This window comes from Melanerpes formicivorus, unplaced genomic scaffold (genome assembly GCF_026170545.1).
Source record: "Melanerpes formicivorus ecotype bairdi unplaced genomic scaffold, bMelFor1.0.p_v2 SCAF_22, whole genome shotgun sequence".
NCBI lineage: Eukaryota > Metazoa > Chordata > Aves > Piciformes > Picidae > Melanerpes > Melanerpes formicivorus.
The window spans coordinates 10,669,489-10,688,451 of NW_027142374.1; the positions used below are offsets into that span (position 1 = coordinate 10,669,489).

General features: G+C 41.0%; 1 protein-coding gene and 1 long non-coding RNA gene across 4 annotated transcripts in view; one reads left to right on the forward strand and one right to left on the reverse strand.

The window, feature by feature from the left end:
* The window catches only part of KIAA1210 (KIAA1210 ortholog), a 63,549-nt gene that overhangs the window by 2,668 nt on the left and 41,918 nt on the right, over window positions 1–18,963 (forward strand). The window contains exon 1 of one of the 3 annotated variants that reach the window (XM_068152151.1): window positions 12,600–12,779. The exons of the other annotated variants lie outside the window; for them this stretch is intronic. Coding sequence (XP_068008252.1) covers window positions 12,718–12,779 — 62 coding nt within the window. The 5' untranslated portion in view covers window positions 12,600–12,717. Of the gene's footprint in view, window positions 1–12,599; window positions 12,780–18,963 lie in introns of those variants that run through there. 3 annotated transcript variants of the gene reach the window in all.
* Window positions 5,681–7,089, reverse strand: LOC137448029 (uncharacterized). The gene is made up of 3 exons (XR_010988969.1): window positions 7,027–7,089; window positions 6,412–6,513; window positions 5,681–6,135 (listed from the first exon to the last, which is right to left on the reverse strand). It is a non-coding gene; the product is annotated as an uncharacterized lncRNA (long non-coding RNA).

The window sequence follows — 18,963 nt, forward strand, 5'->3', positions numbered from 1 at the left end:
ATACCTTGTGTGCCTGAGAGTCTAATCCTTTTAATACCAACAAAACCATCTTTAATCATTGCTGCTTAATCTCTGCTAAAATTCACTACAACTTTGTCTAGAATGATTACTGTATCTGATACTGTCAAAGTATGTTAGAGACTCATTCTTTCTTATTTAGGTATTTATATGAACTCTATATAAATATGAAAAGAACATACATATTGGTTAGCAAATTGAGGAGTTGATTTTTGGTTGTGTTCTATTGTTATTTGTTTGCTTTCCTGAGGATTTTCAGTAATCCTTATGTTTGTGCTGTGGGCAGTGTACGTGGTGTGGTTGGTCTCAATATCTTTAGTTATGTAACATAAACATCAAGCTGTGCAGTAAGTCAAACAGGGGACAAAGCTACAGTCCCTGTTGTACATCAGACTGCAAGCCTTGGCTGTGATAGGAAGAGTTGAATTTAGTGGAAAGACTGCCATTGATTTGAATGAGCTCTGGATATGGCCCAAACTCAAGAATTGGTGGCTTGACTTGATTGGAATGCCACCAGCATCATGTTGAATCATGCGTGTACAGATACATATACATCCTCTTAGAGTTCAAAATAGCTTGCAGAGGAATGCCAACACCACAAGCACAGATGCCATTTGAATTTCATTAGTTTCTTCTAAATAAATTCAAACCCACTGCATGAGATTTTGTTGCTTGACATTGGGTTTAATGGAAATGAAGTCCTGGCCCCTCCTCATTCCTTCAGATGAGTTTCTATTCCAATTTGTCTGTCTGTTTAAAGTCAATGCATTGTGTAGTTTAAGCATGAAGATAAATAGATTTCCCTCCATCTGGGAAGGTTTAATCTGCCTATCTGTGGTTGACAGCTTACATGTGCAATGGAAGGAGTGCTACAGGTTGAAACTTGAAGCTACTTCTTTGGCAAGCTGCAGACACAGAGATTTGCAGCTGATGTTATTAACGAGGATTGTTTTAACTGCTGTTCCTCCCTCACTCCTGCTGACTATTGCAGTCCCCCCCATAAATCTCATGACATCTTGTCAGGTTACAGCTCGCACAGCCAAGCACAGTGCAAGACTGAACATTCTTCTGACAAACCAAACCCAAGCAAAACTGCCAAGATACATACTCAGCCACAAAGCTTGAAAGCAGGATCTTTAATGATTCGGAAACTGAAAATAAAGAGAGGACCAAAACTTATTAGCAATATACCCACTTGCTTAAACCATCAGATAGTTTTGCTGACTCAGGAATGCTGAATTTGGTGTGGCTGCACTACACTAACTAAGCTTTTAAAACTCTAGGAAGTAATGAAGATCTTATTTCATGGCTTCTTTTCAAATTGCTGCTTAAAAGCCTGTAGGGGGAAATGAGGTTAGTGCACATACCTATTTTGCTTACAACTTTGATGCCCTCTCTAGAGCTAATCTCAGCAGAATGGTATGTCAAGGAGTTACACAGCCTGTCCTGCTTTCATGGCTGTTCTTTGGCTTTTTGTCTGCTGTTCCAGACCTTTATTCTTTCTGCTGAGCATGCATTTCTTGAATTTAACTGATACTTACTAGTAAGAAGAGGCTGCCACCATTCATAGAAATCTGTTGAATGTTATTGCTATAATTTTCCAAAAGCTGTGTCAGTAGCTTGCAGTGAAGTGCATTCTTTCTCCCGGTTTACAAGAGCATTGTTCCATACCATTGGGTTACATGGGAAGGATACCTCCCAGCCCACAAGGGGTTAATGTTGCTGTAGTTTGTCCAGTTCATTGCCAGTCTTTGCTTTTTTGAGTGCCAAGACTTTCTTTTCTTTTCCTTTCCTTCCCCCCTCTTCTGATATTCCTAGCTTAGGGGAGTTGGGGCTGCAGCCCATACCATACTATCTGGGGGTGTTTGTCTCACCCTGGGTCACAGAAGCTGACAAACCAGCATCCTTTCTCAGGCCTATTGCTGACTTGCTGCAGGTAACAGTGGTCTAAGGCTCTTCCTCACAATGTTGGGATAAATTTTAATCCCTGTGGTTCAAGAAACTGTACACAGAATGGTTTGAGTTGGAAGGGACCCTTAAAGGACAGCTAGTCTAACTTCCCTGCAGTGAGCAGGGACATCTTAGATCAGATTGCTCAGTCCAACCTGGCTTTGAATATTTCCAGGGACAGTGAATCCACCACCTCTCTGGGCAACCTGTGCCAGTGCTTCACCACCCTCATTGCAAAATATTTCTTCCTTGTATGTTGTCTAAATCTCCCCTCTTTTAGTTGAGAACCGTAACCTCTTGTCATGTTGCAAAAGGCCCTGCTAAAAGTCCTGTCCCCATCTTTATTGTAGGCTCCTTTTAACTACTGAAAGGCTACAATAGGGTCTTCCTGGAGCCTTCTCTTGAACTACCCCAAACTCCCTCAGCCTGTCTTTGTAGGAGAGATGTTAGAGCCCTCTGATCATTTTTGTGGCCTCCTCTGGGCCCATCCCAGCATGTTCATGTCCTTCTTGTATTCCTAAGCACTGGTAATGGCAGGAGGGGGAAAGTTTAGAGACAATGCCTCAGGAGGGGGAAAATTTAGAGACGCCTTCTCTCATTCTCTTTACCCCCTGGTGTTTTATATGATACATTTCATTATCTCAGCAGGAGGAAGTGAAAGGGTGAGGGGAAGAAAGCAGGGGAGGTAGGCTGTGTGGTTTACTTGACATTTGAAAAATGGCCCAAGAGTTTCTCTATAAATTTAAACTATAGACCTGTGATGTAATTAACCCAGGAGCATGCTACAGGCAGGGAGTGTGTATGAATGGTGCTTGTTTGTTTTGTTGCTTTTTCAATCTGTATATATTCAAGCCCACCAGCAATGATTTAACACTTCATAGGGAACCTGTGGATTTATATAATTGACTCTTTAAATCTTAGCTGAAAAAGAAAAAGGGAGATGGCAACACAATGTTAGAGAATGGGGCATAATAAAACCTCCTGTGCATTAGGAGAATAAACTCATCTGGAGATGCTGTTTCAGAATTGCCTTGTGTACAACACTAAGGAGAGTTCTTTCCAAAGTCCTTTGTTTTTTTCTTTGCAGATGTTATAAGAAAGACCTTATTTACAGTTGCATAAAGCTTTACATTTTCAAAGACTTTGGTGCTTTTCAAGAGGTGCAGCATGCAACTGTTCCATGTTAGAGTAAATTTCAAACCCACAATACAATGTGTTTGTGTGCTCTTAAAACACAAGAATATTAGACTGTTTATACACCTATTGTTAACTACCAGCATGTACTTGAAGCATTTTTTAATACCCTTTTTTTTAATCTGTCTTTTATACCTTATCACTTTGTTGTTACTGTGCTGACTGAAGAGTGAATTTAATGAGAGTTAAACTCCCAAAGCAGTGGGATCTGCAATAATTAAAAATGATATCTTATTATACAAGAAAATACATTAAAATGTTAAGATTCTTGCAATAAATCAGCTTAGAGCAAGAAATCTGAGTCATGGAAAGACTATCAGTTATCTCAGAAGTCCTTGCTTTAGAAGTTCTTGTCAAGATCTAGGCTATGCAGAAGGTTTTGTATTATCTTTAGAATGTGAAACAGGGTAAAATCATGTTAAATAGAGGAAAGATGGGGGGAAAAAAAGAAGGAGCAAACTAGCCATTATTATTATGATGAGTCTGAAGAAACTATTTTATAAACAATACCACTGGAGCTTTTGTGGTTTGGGTTAGAAGGAGAAAAGGAATGCAGCAATTTACATGCTCTGATTCTGATTGTCACTTTTCTTCTGCTCTGCTGGCTCTCAAACTATGGCCATTGCCACTGCTCTTCATTTTGAAGTTACAGGAGGGATAAAACCACTGAATATGATCTAGTTTTTTATTCTACTGCACATTAAATAGCATCAGCCCACTTGTGTGCCCTCATTTCCCCAAAGGGAAATGCTTCAAATGGTGAACAAGCTTTCATTTTGGTGGTGTATGGGTGGTATGTGGTGTCATTTGGTAGTGTGTATGGGACTCCCAATATCTTTTCCTTTGAATCTTTTTTACTGCCATAACATTGTATTTAATGACTACATAAAAATTTGTGGTGAGACAACTTTGCACAAAGGGGAAAAAAAATCCAGAATTCTTATTAAGGTTCAACGTTCATACTTGGTTGCAGCTGTCTTTGTGAAGTATTAAATCTCATCTGCACTGAGAAAATATTACCATATTGTGTAACCAAGAAAACAGTGCAAATCCAGCTTGTAACTTAGCTCACAAACCTTTAGTTGCTTTCAAATGCCATCTAATCTTATACAATTATATATAAATACTCCTCAGTACATGAAGGACTTGCTTAGTATTTTCATGACCAGCAGGAGCTCCCTGAGTGCAGAACAAGTGTAGCTCATCTGTAGACTTTGCACTGGCTTATCTCCAGGCCATATATTGAGTCCCTTAAAGACTAGGTTAGTACCATGCCAGAGAGTATCAGTTATATCAGCCTCTATGTTATAGACAAAAGAGCTGTTTCAGGGGAGGATCCGAGTTTGTGTTCTTGCATAGGTGCTTATAAAACTTGCAGAAGGGGTAGGTTATTTTCAGCTGCATGGCACATAGTGGTAACTGCTTCTTTTCCTGAAGCGTTGGCTGGTATTTCACTGCATGGAAACAATCTAGATGGAAGGAACCACTTAGTAGCAAAGATTCTATACCTGAAGGCAATACCAGAGGATCTCAGTTATATTCTGTTAAAGGCTAACAGTAGGGGATGCGGTGGTGAGGCTGAGAGTAGCATTTATCCTAGGAAACCTGTCAGGTATCCATGGTAAGGAGAAAGATACTAAAGCAATGGACAGAAGTTTGTCATGATTGCAGCTTTTCCAGGTAGCACTGATCCTGGGATGATAGACAGACCCAACAGCTCAGTGCATCACTTAAGTATATGTCCAGCTCTGTGGCTGCACTTTGAAATGGGAAGGACTAAAATCCTGCTTAAGCATGTGATTATGTGACACAGTGACACAGAGCTGTAGTTTATTCAATGGTTTTAGGTAAAATTCTTTTGCAATTAGCTTATTTCCTGCCTCTGGATATTTATTAGATATTTTCCCTTCCCATTATGATGGGAACAGCTCCAGCATACTTAAGAGACAATTGGGAACACACTGGAATATTTAAAAATTCCCAGAACTGGAGTCTGAGTAATGCATTGGGCTGCCCTGTTAGGGCTCTGCTGTGCTAGGGGTCTGTTCTGGTGAAATTGGCTCAGTATGAGGTATTTTTTATTATGTGATGATTTTAAAGCTGTGGACAGGCTGGGCCAAATCATGCAGTGCAGTCTCTGATTGCTAATTTAACTCAGTGTTTTGATGCCAGTGATCTTGTAAGAGTTCCCACGGCTGAAGGCTGGTTAGTGAATTTAAAAGTTATCTTGGATATTTATAGGGTGCCTATTCTTGTAGGGGCTTTCTGGCTGTTCTTATTGAGAGAAGGAGGATGGGGAAAGACTCTAAAATGCAGTTCCAGACATCCAGAATTTTGGGTTCAGTTGGAGCTTATGGATTCTGGGATAGTCATGGAATTACTCTGCCTCAGTTTCCCCAACTGTATCTGCAGTAAAGAGTCGTCATATTCCATGCAGAAGGACACAGGTGTGGTGCCTGTTATTAATCTTGCATATATCAAGTGGTAGAAGTAAATTTGTTATTATTCAATGCTTTCTACTTATTTTACAGTTTGTGGAATGATGCAGGTGCTGTACTTTTGCTTTTAGACAGAGGAAAGTTAGCAAAGAAAGCACAATGTTACCATTGCTTCCTAATGTGAGTTAAATGTCAAGAGTATACACTTTTGACTTATTTTTCTGATTATTTCCGCTTGGAACAATAAAGCCTGCAGGCAGGACATTGTGGGACCTCATTGCCCTTCTCTGAAGGTTAATGGTCACTTTATCTTTAGGCTTGTGTTTGCAGGCCCTGGAGTCAGACAGCCTTTTCCCCAGAGCGGCGCTTCCGTGATTTCCCGTATTATTACTTCAGCCAACAGCCAGGGAGATGGTATCAGGAATGACCTTCACTTTTGAATTTTTATTTCAGTCACAGTTGAAATTCAGGATCTTGATGGTTTTAGAACTATTATTCCAGACGTGTGAGTCCCTGTTTCTCCTCTTGCTTGTACCTGTACAAACAAATCAGGAGTCATTCTGTTGAAGAGGTGGGCCTACAGAGTGCAGAACTAATATACATGGGAAGTCATTAAACTTGATTGCTAGTGGCAATTAGTCATTAGTGGCAGTGTCGGTCTGATCTGTCTCCAAGGGAGCCTGTTGAGAGCGTTGCAAGGACATTGAGTGAATCTGTCCCTTGAGGGGCATTTGGGAAGAATGGGGTGTAGAAAACTCAATTCATTATTCACATAGTCTCAGGGTATTTGTTTAGACTCAGTAACTGTTACCTCTGATGTTTCACAGCTAGTCTAGGCACTGGTCCATGTGCCTGTAGCTACATACTGTGTTCTCACATTTCTTTCCAGATGGTCTTGTATGTTGGTGCCTTCCTGGACACGGAGAAGGAAAAGTTGTGTTGTTGGAACTTAATATTTTTTAACATGGTGTTTTCTTAAGTCAGAGCGTGTAGAAATAGAGCTCCTTTGTTCGGCTTCTGCGCTAGCCCCCTTTAGACAAAAGGACCACAGTTTCCCAGTATATAAAATACTGACCGTGCTAGTATTTTCACAGGAAATACCAAGCTCTTCCACTGTGTCAAAAATAATCTGCTTTTCATTCAGACTCATTAAAATCTTAGATTTTGGCTTTATGATCTTGGATGAAAAAACAGATACACGAGAAGGCAGCACATCCTGGCTAATATTGTCTGTGTGTACAGGTCTCCTGTTACTTTGCAAATAAATGACATAATTATTTGCAAATCAGATCCCTTCCAGATTTGTAAAATGCCAAACAAACACTTCTCTCTCTTCCTCTGTGATACCTGTTTGGCAATTGATGTTTTCTGACACTGATATCTGAGGTTACATCTACAAGCCTCTTGCAAATCTAAGGGAAATTACCTTTTGAATGACACATGGCCCGACCTTCATCTCTGAATAATCCACAAAGAGTTCAGATGTGACTGTGGGGACACAGAAGACAGATTTAGCATGGCAGTATCCTTTGTGCTGTATTTTAGAATTCAGTAATGCACTGGATAACCCCTTACTGAAATGTATCTCCCTTCTTCCTCTGAGGTGAAGACAGTATGTTTGTGATAAACTTCAAAACCCAATTCAGACTCAGAATTACCAAACAGTGGAATCAAAGAGTTTATGTGTATTGCTGCTTTCTTTGAAATACTCCTTTTATTGAAGGAGCTTGCAGGAAGTCTTCTAACAGTGAATAACAACAACAGAAATCCCCTAAATCCCACACATTATACACAAAGTGTAAAACCAGACATAAATAGAGCTACGTACAGAAACTGGACTCCAGAGCAAGTATCATGGCAAGTTCTTTGGGCTTATATGCATGACTAAAAAGCTGATATAGTGCATATTTAGAGGCTGCTGGCTACACTCTCAGTTTCAGATATAGGCTCTGACCTGCATTTTCCTCCTAGTATTAATCACAGATGGATGTATAAACTCCACAAGGCAAAAATCCTCTTATCTCCACTGCTTTGTTTTCTGCAGAGTACTGTGTTTGATTCCAGTCCTGCTTGTTTAAAGTTCTGATACTGCAGTTTTTGAAAGTGATGCATGTTCACTTATTTCTTTAGCATTGAAGGGTTTCCACTGAAGACTTCCAAGCCAGGCCCATTTGCCAGCCTGGAAATCTCATTTGTAAGAAAGCTGAATCCAATTTTGCTTCCAGAAAGTGGTTCCTGTGAGTCGCATTTATGTTTGCACCCAGGTAAATATCCACGTGGTGAATGCGGAGAGAATTGTGGTATGGGAAGAGTGACTTGCAATACTATGGTTTGATTTCTGTAGGGGGTTTATTCCAGATTGTAGTGGAAGAAGTGCTTTACATGCAATTCAGTGGGAACAGCACATTTTTATAAACACTTGAGCAAGATGAAGTGCCTCATAAAATCTAATCTAAAAGTTATCAGTTAATGAAGGCTTCTTTGCTCAGTGGTAATGACACCAGAACTGGAAGCTGGACTTGGATTCTGCAGGGCTTGCCCCAAATACCTCATTTGATGTTCAGATACTGACAGGGTTGTTTTGTCAGAGTTAAAGAAATGAATAGAAAATGTCAGTTGTTTGAGGGTATGCAGCCCTGCCCTGAAAGGAGGGGAGGCTTTGTGCAGCTGCAGAGCTTCAGCTGCGCTGTGGCCCATGGTACTGCAGGAGGGCATGTGGTGCTCAGGCTGACAGTCACTGGGAAAAGTGGAGAGAAGCAAAATACCTGAAAAGTGCAAAGCATTGCTAGGGGTACAACACACATGTAGGAAATGCACAGAATCTTCATTGTGTATAATCTAAGTGCATATAGATCCATATGACAGCTCACCCCACTGCCGTGGTGATGGGGCAGCTGCAAACTACATTCAATGAATTATCACCTGGTAGATGCTGTGTTTTCCACAATAGCAAAACTTACCAGAGGAATGCAGTCCAGGTGTGATTTTGTTACAGTGGCTAGGAGAGAGGGAAGTAGATTGGATTTTGGTAGAGGCTGAAGGCTAAAAATGGGAGACCAAAGTCTGCCTTGTTAAAAAGAAGTCTGTTCAGAGACAGCAAAATACACAGAAAATCAGAAATGATAGTCTGCCAGTTTGCTGTAGGATTTCTACTCCTACCCCTACAGATTTTTGATGGGAACAGATTCCAAGCTGTCTGACATTTGATCCCTGCTGCTTTGTACTGTGTATGTGTTCTGGCTGCGTGCAAGCCAGTTTTGGATGGACATTTTTTGAGGTGTGAAGTGTTGGAGAGCTGGGGAGGCAAGGAGATGGTTAGCCCTTAGAGATCTAGTTGCAAGAGGCTGCAAGAAAAGCAACAGATGTTGGACATGAAACATATTTGGAATTGCTGGTTATCTGTAGCTCCTAACACCTCTGTTGGGCTGCTGGAATGTACCCTGTGTGTATATGTGTATATGTGTATATGTGTGTATTCCTATGTGTATAGGAAGTCACTGTGGAAATGTGCCAGTCTGTTTTAGCTCTCTCTGTTTCCCCCATTGGATTATTAGTTGCTGTTGGTTACTTATGTTGAGGAGCCCTTTTTTTTCAATGACACATATGAAAATGCCTGTGAAACAAATAACTTGATGATTTTAGGAGCTGTATTTTGCTGCAAGCATTTCTCAGTGATTGGGTTGCTGTGCCTTGCTCAGACTTGCCTCTCTCATCCCCTTTGCAGAAATGAGGAAACTTACCAGGTACTGGGAGCTCCGCTGTCAGTAGCACTGCGGGAGGGCAGCAGCCACCTGGGCTGCTTGTTCTGCCTGCAGACTCTGAAGATGAAGAGAGGCAGATTTGGATGTGTAGTGATCACAGAGGAGTGGTGCAATGTTGGGCTGCTGAGGGAAAGCAGTGAGTTTGCAGAAATCATTGAGGAAGGCCATAATTTTCAAATTAACATGGGCCTTGACTGGGCTATTTCAGCCAAGGCAAGCCACAAAACTTTAGAGGAAATCCAGATCTGATACAGCTTCCAGGTGTTTAAACTTACTGTCTTCCCTGTCTTTAAAGAACCGTCTTTATTTTGCCAAAGTCTGTATTCTGTGGTTATTTGGTGTTCATCTGTTTTCCAAGCTTAAAAGAGCTGTGATTAATTAACTGGCAGTAGAACAGCTTATTCACTTTAGCACTTAACAAGTGAAGAGCTAATGTCAGCACAAGGGCTGTTTGCCTGTATGCGCAGTATGTAACTGCTTACTTGCAGTGAATTTCCTGTGGATGTGGAGTTATGATGAAAGGGACTGTTTACAAAGGCCTGTAGTGATAGGACAAGGGGCAATGGCTTTAAATTAGAGAAGAGTTGATTTAGGTCGGATGTTAAGAGGAAGTTTTTTACCATGAGGGTGGTGGAACACTGGAACAGGTTGCCCAGGGAGCTAGTTGAAACCCTGTCATTGGAGATATTCAAGGTCAGGCTTGAAAGGGCTCTGGGCAACCTGATCTAATAGAGGATGTCCCTGGTCACTGCAGGGGGTTTAGACTAGCTGACCTTTGGAGGTGCCTTCCAACCCAAAACATTCTCTGATTCTATGATTTCAGATTTGTACCCAAAAAGCTCAATGTGTAGCCATTTGGAGCTGTGCTAGTCACAAAGAGGCAGAACAGTGAATAATAAATGCTATCATGAAGTGGCTTGGAGACTTATATGAAGATAGAGATTGAAAAGAGATTAAATTCTGACCTGGGGTAATTATTTTTAATGACTGTTTACTAGTCTGTGCTTCTTGGAAAGTAAAGAGGTTTCTGGATGGTGCAATGTGTGTTGCTAAACTGCCAGTTCCTGGGAACAGAATTATAGTTGACCTAAATGGAACCCAACAGATGAAGAGTTACATGTTCAGATAAGTAACTTTAAGACAAAAATACATGAAAGAAAAGAAAATAATTAAGGGAAAAACATTCTGGAGGCAAACCATCTGAGGAGGTTAGGAGACAGGGAATCTGCTTCATGTTAGCAAAAAATCTCATCTTTTGAAGCTTGTAGGCTGTGTTTTACACCAGTTGAAGGCATGAAATTCTTCCAAAGCCTTTCAGGATTACACCCTTCCACTGGATTTAGGGATTTGGACCTTCCCACTGGAAGGCCATGTGATCTTTCTTGCTTTAAAATACAAAAATGAATTTCTGATGGGGTCTTAGTAATTTCTCAACTCTGTTTCTGTTGGCAGCATTTTCTGAACTAAATGCCAGGCAGATTTCAGATGCAATTCTACATCCAAGATTTTGTTCATTAAGCCTGTCAGAAGGTTCCTTCAGTTGTGTCTAGTGGTTCTTTCTTGGTGGTTGTTACCCAGTAACTGGAGCTTTGGTTTTGAGTTTTTTTCCCTGTTTGCTTTCTCTGATGGGTGGAGGCTGGTGCTCTCTAGGTAGCATTTTTCTGTTAGGGTGAGGAGTTCAGCCCAAAGTCATTGTGACAAATGCAGTAATATAGGACAACGTCAAAACTCATTTGAGTAACACTTCAACTAGTGTTGCTGTATGTTTGCTTCTTTGTCTTTTCCTGAGGGAGAGAAAGTGTGTCTGCTTGAGGTCAGGTTTGATTTGCAGTTCTGTGGATGGCATTGAAGTTGGCATCTTGTAGAGACTTTCTCTTTCCTGCTAAGTGGGAAACTAGACTAGAATATGGTTTGGTTCCTGTTTGTGCTGGCCTCTTTATGGCTTGCTGTCATTTATGATTTCTGTCATGGCTTTATGTTGTGTAGGGGGTTTTATAGAAAATAGAGACATGGAGTTGTCTGTCCATAGATTTAAAAGTTCTGCACGTTACAAACCTGGGACTCCTCACCAGAGGGACACTTCTCAAATTTCATGTCTGTCTTATGGAAAAGATGTTACAATAAAGTATTTTTTTCTCTAGTATTCCAGAAGAACTGTTCCACCTTAGATCTGGTCTTGAGACTCAATGTCTTTAAAAGGAACTCACATAGAAATACTTGTAAGAGCTTCCTTTACTGGCTTGCCAGACCCAAGTATTCAAATATTATGTACTAACTGAGAAATACAAATAAATGTGGTTTTCTTCTGATCTTGTAGGAATGAATGTAAATCTTTCCTAACAAGAGTTATGAACTTACTACATTTAAATCTGCATGCATTTTTTAAAGCAAGAACTGAGGTTCTTACCGAGACGTGTGAGTCCAGGAACAGCCTAACACTTTGTTGTGTGCAAGCAGCACAAGCAATGTCTCACCTCACCTCTCTGTTTTTACCTCAACAGAGGTACCTTAGCAGCCACAATGCAGATTAACTTTAATAACTTTAATTCAGTGTCATGTCAGAAATGTCTACAGCTGTGGTGTCCCCAGGGCTTGGGTTAGCCCTGGGACTGAAACTGCTTGAGGTTTATATTCCCCAGCATTAAACCATTTTCCTCCTCCCATACCCAGTAAGGGTCTCCTTAGTTGTGGTAGTGAGCAACAGCTGTTAGTGTATTGTCAGAGGGTATCACCAGGCAATGTTTTTCTCATATGGGTGGGCTGGCTACTTTTAAACTCGAGCTTTTTGCCTGACATTGCAATATTGCAGGGGTGTTTTATTTTTCTGTTATGTGCAGAATTGCTTGTTAGAATAGATCGTGATTTACAGTGAGCAGAATAATTCCTGTTCTGGAAGGTCCTGTGCACCCCTGATGTGCTGGAGGATGACTACAGTTTTTAGTGGTTATTTCAAAGATGCTGCAAGTATTTTCTGTAGCCTTTCTCTGTCTTAAAAATAACAATAACAATCTCCTCAGGACTTCTTCACATTGTAATTACAACCAAGCCTCTCATTAGTCCCACTGGGAGACATAATCAAATGCCATATGGTATTTTACACTTAGGATGCTGTGCTTACCAAGAGCTGGAAGGAGACAGGAAAAGGGGGAGTTAACAATTCATAACCATTTATGGAGCAGGCACAGCCCTCCTTGGACCCAGTTCAGCAGAGTCTGAGGGCCTCAGATCAGGAACTTTATCTGGCTAGTAATTGCATCGGCATGCTGGCTTTCTTGTGTGCGTGTGTGGGCATTTGGTGAGCAGAATACAAAGCTGCAGAATCTCTGTGCTGGCATCCACACATGAGGATGAATTAAATGCACACACGCCTCCCAGGAAGGACCATGGCTGGATTCTACGGTTGCCTGAAAAGCAAAAAGTAAGTGCCATGCTGAGCCCTCCCCTCCACCTTCCCAAAGTGAGCTGAGTCTGGTGAGTACTATGAAATTCTGTCTTTGTTGTATTTAAACAGCAGCACTGAATAAAATGCTTCTGCCTTGAGACTGAGGTGCCATTCTGAGTACAAAAGTGCAAAAAATCAGTCCTAATGAAAGGAAAGAATGAAATACCTAATCAGTGCAAGTTGGTCTCTCTCTTTTTTTCTTTCTTTCTTTCCCTTCAGAAGTGTGCAAACATGAAATATTGAAAAAGGAATTAAGAACCTTTTCCTATCCAATTACAGCAAGAGGAACAATGTCCCCTTTCTTATTGATTAGCTGTGTTGTTCATATATTAGCACATAAAAATGAGAAATCCAGAGAAAGGACACTGGCTTTTAAACAGTGTTCAGCTAGAGACCTGCCAGTAAATGCTTTTTGAGAACTTGATGTGCTCAGGTTTTGTATAAGCAACCAGAGGTTGTTTCTTGTTTCTGTAATTGCTCCCTTTGTAGAGATTTGGTTGTATTTAAAATAAATACATTTTATTGCTTCACTGACATAATCTGTTGGAGCAGATTATAAGGGGACAATGGGACAATGTGTGTTAGTATTTATGCTTTAAACCGCCATGAAGGTACATCCTGCTTTTCCTTGGACATTCTCCCTGCTAAGGAATGAAGCAAAATTTGCTGCTGCAAAAACTGAGCAGTGGTTTCTGAGAATGTTGTGCATCAGCAGACTGTAGAGGGCTCTATTCTTGCATACTGTGTGGGATTACAGAAAGTGAAAATGAACAGTGAAAGGCAAGCAAATTTGTATCTTGAGGCTTAAGATGTAAATGCTGATAGTTAGATGCATGGGTAAGTCCTGGTTAGTAGAGGGGAAAAAGTAGTTCAGAAGCAAAGCTGCAATTCACTCTTTCTCCTGCCCCTCTCCTAAAGGTTCTATCCCTCTTACAGTTTGTCTCACGTTACCCTGATGGAAATGTGCATTTTCAAAGGCACACAATCCCTACTGCATTTCATTTAGCATTTCTGTCCCATATTGAGTCTTTCCCTACTTGGACATTTGTAAGTGTCTATGAGAGTGAATTATTATTTGGAAAATAAATCTGTCTTAGAGAAAGGGGTGGGGAGAAGGTGATTGAAACTAGCAAAAGGGTTTACAGTGGGTCCTGATGAAGGCAAGAGGACTGCCACTTGAATTGACCAAAAAAATATCAGTTTACATTGTTTCCTTTATGCTGAGTTATTTTCCCCCCAAACCTCCACCATCTAAAGCAGTTAAAACAAACCTGGAAGACAGAAAGAGTCCATAAAGCCTGGGCAGATGAAGCTTCTTTCATAAGATATATGATCTCTTCTTTCTTGTTGGATCTCCACCTGCTTTGTGAGGAACAAGAGTTTTTTCCTCTAACAACTTCTTTCTTGTCACTCTTCAGTTAGGTCTCTGCACTTCATATCCATACAGATTATATTTGTGATGTTTTCCAAGTGGATTAGTGTATTAGTTAATACTTTGCAGTCTTTATAAATTTTATACACTGCTTTGGGTGTGATTAATGGTGGTTACAGTGAGTCTAAGACACTGACTGCAGCAACTGATGTTTTTAGCCAGAGACTGATTGTGAATTTTGACATGAAGTGTTTGTCTTTTTGGACAAATGGGTCATTGAAACAGCTTCCCCAAATCCTCACGTGGTCACTCGACCCGTAGGAGTTAGTTTGCTTTCTGAATGAAAGCTATTTTGGAATGAAATGAATTTTATGTTTTAAACAATTGGCTTGGATGCCAGTAAGGATTTAGACAAAGCAGCATAGAGCTCAGTGCAGGGCATGAAACCTGCTGCTGCCACTTGGAGAGAGGTCCGGCCAAGCCTTTTTGCTCCTGGTTCCAGCTAAAGCACCTGGGCTTTTTTAAAGGCTGCTTTGTGTGGTGCTCTCCTGTGTTGCTGTCACATTTACCTTCTGCCCCTCAGATATTGCAATGGGAAGTAGTCTCTGCCTTGGTACACTGCAGTGATGTATGGCTGAAACTTATTTTTGGGCAGAAGCCTGTCCCTGTGCTTTATTAATGTTCTTTCATGAGATGTCACATAAAAAGTACCACCCAAAGCCAAATCCAGGTAATTCTTCATCACAGCCCCAATCTTGGCTGCTGTTTCACTGAAATAATGTTATAGGTTGCTTTTGCATTTCTCTTTAACCAGCATCTGCAACCTGAATAATCTTAAATTGCTCTTCCAGTAAGGTTATAGCTCATTATCTTTGTGTAAAGTTTTGTTGTACTTGGTCCTATTATGGTGTCAAAAATGAATATTAGACTTGGACAGGTATGATGAAGGTTTATGAAGCCTGTAGAGGGATCTTTTCATATGTTCCTCAGTTTTTGGTGCTAGCTACATGCATAGTTATGAGCTGAAAATGTGGTTGCTTGAATAGTAAGGTTCACTGATGGTCAGTGCAAACTGCCAATTTCCAAAGACAAATATAGTGTTAGAAACTATATAAAATATTTGGCTAAAGGCTTTGCATGCCAGCTCAGAACTATTTTTTTATAATAGACTCTAAGAAAATGTATTTAACTGGTCTGCACTCAATGTGATCACTCAGTATTTCATGGTCCTTTTAACAAGCAATTCCAGAATTGTGGACATATTTCAATTTGAATGTCTTCTGCAATGCCAAGCTCTGCACTTCCAGTGGGATACTGTGTTCTTTTCTTATAGCCTGAAGTTGTCAAGAAGTGCTGATGTAGATTCTTGTCCTGCAAAGAAGTTCAGCATTTGGGTAAAGCAAGTTGATTGAGGAATGCATCAGTACAGTTTGTTTTAGATTGTTTGAGGTGAAAGTCATTGCAAATACAGAATGATGTTGTGACAGTGAAATCAAGTAGAATGTGTTTTCAGAGTTAGGTGCTCTTGCTCTGTTGCTGCACCTCCTGTTGTAGTCTGTTCAGATCAGTGTCAGAAAAGATTTTGGTGTTTGCTGGGATTATTGCAAAGATGGTATCATGCTGTCCACCCAATAGATCACCAACTAAGTTGAGGTGCCTGTTCACTGCCTCCTGCACCTTTGCCTCAAACCCTCTTGTTGGAGAGGCTTATAGGGAAGGAGTGCCACAAGTCCCTTTGTCCTTGGTGTGAAATACACTTTTTACAGCTTTTATGTGTGTAGGGTCATGAGAGCCTTTGGTTTCCCATCCACAGCAAGCAGCTGCTGTTTTAGTTTGGACACTGTCAAGTGAACTGGGAGTGGTTTAAAGCTCCACCAACTGCTACTGAAGTAGCAACTTGGCACTGTGAGGAAGGGGGCAGTTTAAAACTGTTGGCTCTTTTCTGTCAGCAGCTCATTCACCTCCTGTGACCTTTTACTTTTTAGGGGCATGTAATTGCTGTGGGGTCTAAGTAGCTGTGTATGCTGGCTGTCCACAGCCCATGATGCTTTGCTGTTTGGCACAATTTTAGACATAGAGCATCTCTCCAAGACTCAAAGGCTGATTAAAATGAGACACTGTGTTTCCTGGCCATCCATGCCCTGTGGCATCCCCCAGCACACCAGGGCTCAGCTTAGCAGTGGTCTGTAGGCTCAGTGAGGCTAGCAGTTTTCAGGAGGCCAAGCAGCTTTGGAGTGCCTGATGCCTGGGAGCTGTGGTAGAGCTACTTCCATGGTCCTGTGATGGATCTGTCTGTGACTGCTGGATTTGGGTGGGGTGAAATGCTTCCCATGAACACTTCAGTGTCCTGAAATATGTTTTTTTACCTGTCTTTCTTGTATACCCTTTCAATACAATGAGGGCAAGAACCACTCATTTACAGTTTTTCAGTATTTTGTTTGAGGTGAAAACATCTGAAGATGAAAGCTAGCCACTGCCCAGCAAAGCAAGCTCACCACTGCAGAGACCATCCCTGGATCCACATAGAGGTGACAATGCTGCACTTCAAGAAACAGCTTACAGAGCTTGCAAGAGGCAAAGCATGGAACAAGAGAAGGGATGTGCATTTGTAGAAAATGGAGAGCTCCCTCAGCTGGGGCCATGTCAGAGAAAGTGAGCTGAGGTGAAAGGATTCCTAGGGCACCATGAGTCTCTCCAGGGAATCTTTCAAAACACATTCCTGTACATGGCAATTATACAGAGTTTTGGCTGGATGTTGAGCTAGATGAAGTCTCTCATTGTCTCAAAAGTCTGTTAACCACAGGATTTTTCCTGTGCCTTTGTTACTGATTTATCTGCTTGTGTTCCTTGGAAAAAGTAGGAAATACTCATTGCATATCAAAAGCAGTAGAATAGTGTGTGTAATAATGAGCTTGTATGAATTGCCACTAATGTTTTTTCACCTGTAGAGCATCTTTACCTTACTCCTTAAAGCATGTTGGCAGACAGTCTGAGACACTATGCAAGTAGTGACATGGCAGTAGAAAGTCATGGTTGAGGCAGACTTAATATCAGTGCAGTAGCATATTGGATAGTGCTCAAAGGTAAGCTAAGCAAACACTGCTTAGGGTATTGCATAGTGCAAGCAGGCCACTTTAAAAAAAAGAACAAAACCCAAACTGGTTCTTCTGGTTCATGTGCACTTACTGTCAAATATTGCCTGTCTTTTCTGCCAGTATATATTCTGAGTGGAAAACACCTCTAGAGCCCTCTACCTCTTAATATTGAGTGGCACTTTGAGACATGGTTTAATGGCATTGGTGGTGTTAGGTCAACAGTTGGACTCGATGATCTTAGAGGTCTTTTCCAACCAAAACAATTCTGTGATTCTATGACATTTGTGAGCATTGTTTCTCACAGTGCTCACAAAGGGATCATTCAGCACTATGCCTGGTATTAAATATATGGGTACTTAAGTGCTGGTTTCTTACACAAGAATGGTAGAAAGGGTGAACAAAAGCAGTCAGGAGGTGGCAGAGCCATGGCACTGCAGGCAGTTGAGCACAATTAGTACAATGGTGCTGTATTATTAACAAAAAGATCAACTATTTCTCTTTGTTAATTCATTCATTCTATTTGACTCATCTCTGTGCAAAGAGTTCAGTTCTGGCTTAATACACCAGTGAGTCACTTCACGTCTCCCAGTCCTCCTCGTGCTGTTAGTGCTGCTCTCTGGATGCTGTTTGTTTAGCAGCCACAGTGATGTGATGCACTTGCTGGCTGTAGGCAGAGGAATTCCAAGCAGGCATGGCCATTTGTTGGGTTTCAGCATAACAGTCCTTATCACCAAGGTACTGAGCATGTGACAGATGTGCACCTCTAATGCTGCCTTCCTGGTCCTCTTGTACTTCAGCAAAAGCTTATTGGTTTGAGACAATCTGCTGAGTGTGGTTCTCGCCCTTCTGCACCATTTGGCTGTCACGTGTTTTGGTCTGCATTATTTTGCCAGACTGAGCCATGAGAATATCTTCTCATAATTTTGCCTCTTCCTATACAGAAGCTTCTACTGATCCAAGTGACTATTTTTGTATCATTACAACCAAATGGAAAGATTGATTTGTCATTTCCTCCTTGTACTGAAGTCTAGAAGGTTTAATAGCTGTGTTGTGAAGGCCTAGACTATAGAAGCTGAAATCTGGCTATAGACATGTAGGACAAAAATGCAGTAAGTCCAAATTATACTTCCAGAGTTAACCTACCTGAGCTGGTAGGGGTGAGCTAGACCTGATTGCCAGCCAAACTTGGGAGAATCTGAGACAAGTCTGCCTGTGGAGAAGCAGGAAACCCCCCCCAAGGTAATTCCAAGGATGATTTCCCCTCTTCTCCAGGTTTTTCCTAAGGGTTGCTGCTGTAACGAAACAGTTGAGCACAATGTATTTTAATGTGATCCAAGGCTGGTAAATTGATTATGAATGAAGGAGTTTGGAGCAGTATTTTGAATGCAGAAAGTATTAACTGCTCACTTTTGCGACTTTTTTTTTTTTTTAAAGATCTTCATTTTGTTACTGTAACTGTTACCAAAAACTTTTACCTGGAGTCATCTATAACATTACCCATAATTATTTGTATGAAGATGGCAAGTGCCCCTCCAAGGCTCCCTTGTGGGAGTCACTGTTTAAACAACAAAAGAAAAAAAGGCAGTCACTTGATATCCTGTCTGATTTTGTTTGCAGATGCAAAGCTGTCTCTGTGCATCACTGTGTTAACAGTCAGGGTTGTACCTTCAGCTCAGTTTTTGCAGCATGATGT